At 52.2% G+C, this 6906-nt stretch overlaps 1 protein-coding gene across 2 annotated transcripts in view; it reads left to right on the top strand.

Annotated features, from left to right (window-relative positions):
• Positions 1-1427: 1427 nt before the first annotated feature.
• LOC135258203 (protein mono-ADP-ribosyltransferase TIPARP-like) overlaps positions 1428-6906 on the top strand; it is an 11316-nt gene continuing 5837 nt past the window's right edge. Inside the window, exons 1-2 of one of the 2 annotated variants that reach the window (XM_064341504.1) lie at positions 1428-1571; positions 3339-4205. In XM_064341504.1, the coding sequence (XP_064197574.1) occupies positions 3370-4205 (836 nt within the window). In that variant the 5' untranslated portion in view covers positions 1428-1571; positions 3339-3369. The other variant, XM_064341503.1, reaches the window with a different exon arrangement.

Genomic DNA, 6906 nt, shown 5'->3' with positions numbered 1-6906 from the left:
GCTCACAGTCATTATGGGAGGCCACAGTTATGCAGGAGGTACAGACATCAATCAACATCTGAGAGAGTGTGTGTGTGTATGTGTGTATTGGAGGGTGGGCTATGTTAAAATGGCATTTAAGGAAGGGAGAAAAAGATTTCAAGGGCAGGGTGAATCATAGGGTGACTGAAATGTGTCTCATCTTATCTTAATCAAATCCTTTTGCGGTTTGATTGACGCAAGTGTGTATTCTCTTATCATCCGGTCTCGAAAATACCAACATACCCCTCTCACGGGGCAAAATATAGCCTGGTGAGTATCACAGTGTGTGCTCTCAAGTAACTGTAACTTAAAACATACTGTACTGTTGTGTGAAATCTGTCATACTCCACTTTATTAATTTATTGATTTGCCACTATGGCTAACTGGTGAAGTATCCGTGGCATTCTGCACTATTGTCAACCTGCTGAGTGAGTTTCAGGGTCATTAAAATTCTCTCTCTCTCTCTCTCTCTCTCTCCTGCAGTTCAGCGTGACGTGTTGGCTCTTGTCCATCCCGTTTTCTTTTTTCTCGTTTGGGAGATGAATCTCGGGTTCTCACAGTTCAGAGATAGTCATCGCTCAGCAGAGACTTTCTGGTGAATTTATTACGTTTCGACATTAGCTGAACCCGTCCACCCTCAGGTGTACCCACATCGCGCGCGACACACACACAGTGGCCCCGTGACAACTAGATGTGTAAATGGACCATGGGCACATTTCACTGTCTTTCACCTAGAGCAGGTGCGACCTTCCGCTAACAGGGGTGATAATGTGTCTATTATTGAGATTATCCTCACAGTCGATGACCTCTTGACAGGAACTCTCGTTTCCTCGGCTACGCACAGCAGCAGTTGGCGTTTACCTCAAATTCAAACTGTCACGTGTGATTCCGCTCAAATTCTGACATTTTCATATATTTGAATAATTGCTTATTCCGTCTAAGCAGTAACGGTAAGATTGTCGTTGGAACTAGGCTATAACTGTGTGAACTGAGTTCCTTCTTTATGAGTTCTTTCTGCATTCCAGAAACGTTGTAGCTAAAACAAACAAGTGCACATTTGCGAAATCATTGCCAAAAACCATGATTTGCTCTTATGAAGTGACTCATTAATGGTGACAAAGTTCTGACAAACACCATGCAGTAAAAAAAATGTTCAATCATCATGACAGTATCACTGTGCTTATGACTATACGAGCCAGTTCACGGGAACTTTGGAAAGCAGAAATGTGTTTGAAATGCAGTAAATGTTTAGCCTAACATTTAACCCCTTTCAACACGCACGCATTCCCCTGTTGCAACAGCATCCTCGTGTTGTTACTCTTCCTCCTGTACGCAGAGTGTTTTTGAATACAATCTGCCAAATGCAAACGAGAGCGAAACTCGAGGGCCAATTTTTTTTCACTAGGTCCGCCCGGTTGCTCAGCGCATTCAGACGTACGAGACTCCCGTAAGGCAGATACTTCCTGGCACAGTTCTGACAGACCGGTTTCTTTTCTCTTCGTTTTCTCGTTTCATCGTCAGAGCCCGCCTCCAGCCGAGTACCCGGCACGGTGAGTGGTCGGCGCTGAAGAAGGAACAGAGAGTACTCTCCAAACAGCTGTGTGACTGTGTGTGTGCGCGGGTTTGTGCGTGTATCTGAATGTGTGCGAGTGAACCGCATCCACCGGAGTTGGCATAGCCCGTGCTCTCTGTCCGAATGGGGAATTACACGGCTCTTACGAACCTCTTATCGGTACACACATTAACGCGGATGCAGCAGGCAACCCGACGCCTATGAGGAGACCGACGGCGGAACAGAAAAGCCGGTTCGTTTCAGGACAGGTACGCCCGGACTTTTGTTTGTGTAGAGCTTGACTAGGCCTAAAACAGAACTCAGCAGAAATAACGTCGCTTGTTAGAGAAATGTTCGTTAGAACTTGGTGATAGATTGTCAATCCAATATATGTGCGTACAGCCACAGATCTATATCAGACACTGCGTTATGACAGGAGTATGGTTCCATAGAATATAATGGGTTGGATTAAAGGCGATGTTTAGGAAATATGCGTGTTCTGTTCTGAAAGTGGCTAGCCAGCTACTTAGCATAAGCTCCGCATTGCCCCACTGGAAGGCGGTTCACGGAGATCGCTATAACAAAGGGGGGATACGTGCGAACTTGCTCGATCTGCGATTTGTAACCGGCACGTAGGCTACGTCTCAGTCTGGGATACGTAGAGGCGCAAGAGAATGAACAGAACTAGGCGACTCAGTGGGGACGTTCTGTTAAAGCTGAGCACTGATGTTATCAATCCGTAAACGCAGTTTTGTAATTAAACAGTGTTGCCCGTGAGAGTTGGAGTTGAAAAGTTGTTTCTGCAGGAGTGTTGTAGTCGGATCTGTGACTTCCACCGGCAGCCGACGTCAGCTGTCACAGTCAGTGCGCGTTGCGTGGGAAGCGTCCTTGAAAGGCTGGTTTTGAACACGCTGTCCCGTCAAGAATAGATCACTGATTTTTTGGTGGAAAGCGGCGGGACGGGTTTAGTAATCCGTGGGAGCTGTAGCTAGAGCTTACGTCATATAGGCCGAGATGTGATCTGCGTGTGGGATATTTAGATTTGCATCGATTAAACCAGTAGGGAAGGTAAACGTTTACCCAGGACAAAGGGTCGAAGGTTTCTTGTTGCTGGTAGGGCGTTTAACATATACATACATACACACACATATATACTTATATAAGTACATGCCCCAGGAAAAGAAGTACATTAGGAAGTAAAGGACTGTCTTAATAATAAGCAGTGTAGTTTTGCCGATTCAGAATTTTATTTTGGAAAGGTGGTCCGCACGGTTTGACATCTGTCTGTAAACCTGTCAGAAGTTGTAAGTCACAATGTCAGTAATGTCTCTACTTTTGTGTACCAAGAGAATACACCTCGCTTCCTGAACATTGCAGCACCTCCTTGGAACCAGAAAAGCATCTCTCTCTTGCACCAAACACCAAAATAACATCTTGCTTCCTGCCTGTACTGGAATAACATCTTTCTCTCCCTGTCTTTACCAGAATAAGATCTCTCCTCTCAGTACCAGAATTACCACCTGGCTTTCTGTCTACACATTACATCTCTCTGTTGCTGTACCAAAATAACATCTCTCTCTTTTCTGTATCAAAATTGAAACTTTGACCTCTCTGTACTAGAGTAACATCTGTCTCCCCTACACACTAGAGCGAGATCTCGCTTCCTTTCCGTGCGTTAAAGACACATCTGTTCCACCCTGTAAACGACGAGATCCCGCCCTGCCTGTATGTTATATCTGTTCTCTCCCTCTCTGAACCCGAATAGGTTTGAGGAGGCGTACCCCTCCGGCGTTGTCATGGAGACCGCTCTGCATCCTCCGTCGCAGATGGAGCCGGTTGCCGCGGAGCCGTCTCCGGGCGCGGCGGTCGGGACCGGGGAGTTCGCCGAGCCCGTGGGCCTGTTGGGCCGGATCCCCCTGGTCAAGCCCTGCTTTAAGAAGAAGGACGCCCAGCGGAAGCTGGACCCGAAATGCCTGCGGGCCCTGGACCCCGTCCTGACCTCCCTGCTGGCCTCGGACGCCCTGGTGGCGGGCGACGGGGTGTTCGTCACCCCCAAATCGCTGAGGGCGCGCGGGACCCTGTGCTGCTCCGCGGGACCCAAGCAGGCCTGGAGGAAGCGGGCGTGTCCCGCGCAGCCGGCCGCCGCCCCCCCCGGAGCTCCACCCGTTGGCGGACGCGGGGGGGCGGCGGGACTACGGGGCCCCCCCGACCCCAGCGGAGGGGAGCGGGACCCGCCCGACGTCAGCCGCCCGGCGTTGCCGGCGGCGACCGGCGAACGCCCCGTCACGTCCCGGGACGGCGAGGCGGGGGACGGCGCCCCCGGCGGCGGCCCGGGGGACGGAATATTCCGGGGTAAAAGCGAGGAGGCCTCCCTGGACCTGGTGTTCGACTTCCTGACGCAGCTGCAGTACCACACGCACCGGGACGAGGGCGTGGCCATCTGCGCGGACTTCCTGCGCGGGGCGTGCGCCTACGGCAGCGACTGCGCCTTCCACCACACCGTGCTGCCCTACCATTGGCAGATCCGCCAGGCCGAGGGCGGGGCCTGGCGCAGCCTCTGCGACGACTCCCAGGACCAGCTGGAGCGGCTCTACTGTAACCCTGACAACGAGAGCGTCCAGCTAAAGCACCAGTGAGTGTTCCTCTCTCTCTCTCTCTCTCTCGTTCTCTCTCTCGCACTCCCTCACTGTCTCTCACTCACTCTCTCTCTCCCTCCCTCCCTCTCTCCCTCTCTGGGTCAAATCAGGAAGAGGTCGCTCACTGGAAGGGAAAGCAAAAGAAATCTGTCCCACTTGCATTTAGCCACAAATGAAAGACAATCCCCCCCCCCTTCCCACCTCTCCCACTCTCTGATTGGCCCACGCAACGCTGGGTCTCAATATTATGCAGCTGCCAAAACCGGACTGCTTTCAGTCTACTGAAAGCCAGGTTGTTATGAGAACGGTTGACTTAAGATTTTTTCGGTTTCAGTCCTGGGTCAAATGATCTTTGGAAGAAACATGCATTTTTACCAATATCTGGGGCGACAAAAAACAACAAAAAAAAAAACTACGGTACCGTTTGGGTTAGTGAACTTTTCAGTGAAAATTCTCCGGAGCCTGCAGCATCTGTATTTACACTGAGGCATTTCTCAGGCCAGATGCACCCAGACCGGAGTGACTAACCCGGACGCGTTTACCGCGTGCGGCGTGTTTATACAGCAGGATGTTATGAGCTGAGCCCGGCTCTCCTGGCTTGGACTCGCGCTTCTGGAGACTCACCGGATCTTGGCCGGGGGCGGGGCCTGGTAGTCCCAGGGCTCCCCGGACTTCGCCGGAAGCTCGCGGGACGTTGTGAAAAGCGCGCCCTGTCTGCGCGGCGGCGTGCCGTCGCCGGCCCTGCGTTCGGACCGCGATAAGGACCGCCCCGCCGCTGCCGCCGCCGAGCAAGTCCCGTTACCACGGAAACGAGCACGCAGCGCGTAAAAAACGGCGACTCCTCTCGTCCTCTCTGTGGCGGCCGTGTGACACCGCGAACGGGACAGGAACCGCGGTTATGAGTGTGTGTGCGAGCGCCGAAACCTGCCGATCTGACTCACTGTACAAACACACACACACACACACACATGCACACACACACACGCGCGCACGCACACACACATGCACACACACACACGCGCGCACGCGTGCACGCACACAGAGACGCTCTCCCTCTCACACACACACATCGGTGTCCCATTTCTGCACGTGCACACAGGCTGCGCCATGCGCACTCACCCGCACACAACACAAGTGTCGCTTCCCCACACGGTACACACCACGAGCACCTCGCCGCTCGCTCACACCCTTGAGTGGTCGCGTTCCCACGGTAACCAGGTGCGGAGGGCAGCCCAGTGCTCCGCGGCGGCGCACAAACAAACAGCTAACACCGGGCTGTTGGCATGGCAACGGCGCTGTTTGCCTCCCCTGCCGTCCCCAGTCTGCCCTTGAGCAAAGGGCGTCGGTCACCGTAACCACGGCAGCGGACTGATAACCAGTCCAGGTGTGAGCCCTGCAGCCACTCACTCATTTATTTATTTGTGTTACTTATTAGGCCGTTTGCACAAAGCGGTAAGACAGCCTGTGGAATAAAGACAAAACAAGATCGTAGAAGTGGATTTGTAGATGAGGTGAAAAGGGCAGGAGTTGAATTTTTTTCAAAAAAATAAAATAAAAACTTCATCGTGAATATGCAAAACGGAAAAAGTTCAAGACGTCAGCGGAAAAAGGCGAGCTTTTTCAGTAATGCCCCTGCCCCGGCTAGGATTCGAACCGGTCCCCCCGCGGTCCGAAGTCCCGTCCGCTGACCCGTCCCGCTGGAAGTCGTCTCCGCTGCCCAGAGTCCTTCCGTACGGGCCGATGCATTACTGCGGCGCTGCCACGCCGTACACCGCGACCGTTTCGAGGCAGAACCGCGTCCCGTCCTCAGGACTTATCTGACCCCCCCCCGCAGTGGGGTGTGGCTGAGAGGAACGACCTTCCGTCGCTCCCGGCAACGACGGCCACGGCAACGCTGAGCTCTGAGACGCCAGCGTGTTTTTTGCCGCTCCGGGCTACGCTAAAGCCACCGCCAATCAAGCGCACACATTTGAATATATGTAGATATATTTATATATTTATATGTTTATATATTTCCCAGTAGAAGCATTGCTGAGGATGACACCGTTTGCTTCAGTCTATTTCAGTTGTGCTTCTCAGACTACACCGGGGTTGTTTACATGCCTGAGGGAGCTGCAGTGCATGCTGGGACAGGGTTGTTGTTATCCCCGGGGGGGGGACCTTTTCCCCGGGGGGGGGACCTTTTCTGGAGGCACTTCCTGCCGGCTGTTTCCTAGCGTTGCTTGTACCTTGCGTCACCATGGCCGCTGTTGCCCGCGGCGACGGCGACGGCTCAGGTGGAGGCCCTCAGGACAGTTACCACGGCGCTGACTGCCTGTGAACATAATTAAAAAAAATAAAATTATTTTTATTTTCTTTTTGTCAAAACATATGCAATGCATCTGAAATATCTGAGGACTGCGCCAAAGATATGTGTACGCTGAGCCAAGATGTGTCACTCTGCGTTTTAACTGACTATAGGAAGCAGTGCTCTGTGGATTGGACGGAGTGTAGCACAGTGGGTAGGGAACTAGACTTGTAACCGAAAGGTCGCAGGTTCGATTCCCGGGTAGGACACTGCCGTTGTACCCTTGAGCAAGGTACTTAACCGAAATTGCTTCAGTATATATCGAGCTGTATAAATGGATACAATGTAAAATGCTATGTAAAAGTTGTGTAAGTGTAAGCGTCTGCTAAATGCCTGTAATGTAATGTAAT

The sequence above is a fragment of the Anguilla rostrata genome, chromosome 6 (genome assembly GCF_018555375.3).
Source record: "Anguilla rostrata isolate EN2019 chromosome 6, ASM1855537v3, whole genome shotgun sequence".
Taxonomy (NCBI): domain Eukaryota; kingdom Metazoa; phylum Chordata; class Actinopteri; order Anguilliformes; family Anguillidae; genus Anguilla; species Anguilla rostrata.
This window is presented reverse-complemented; position numbering and strand designations above follow the sequence as displayed.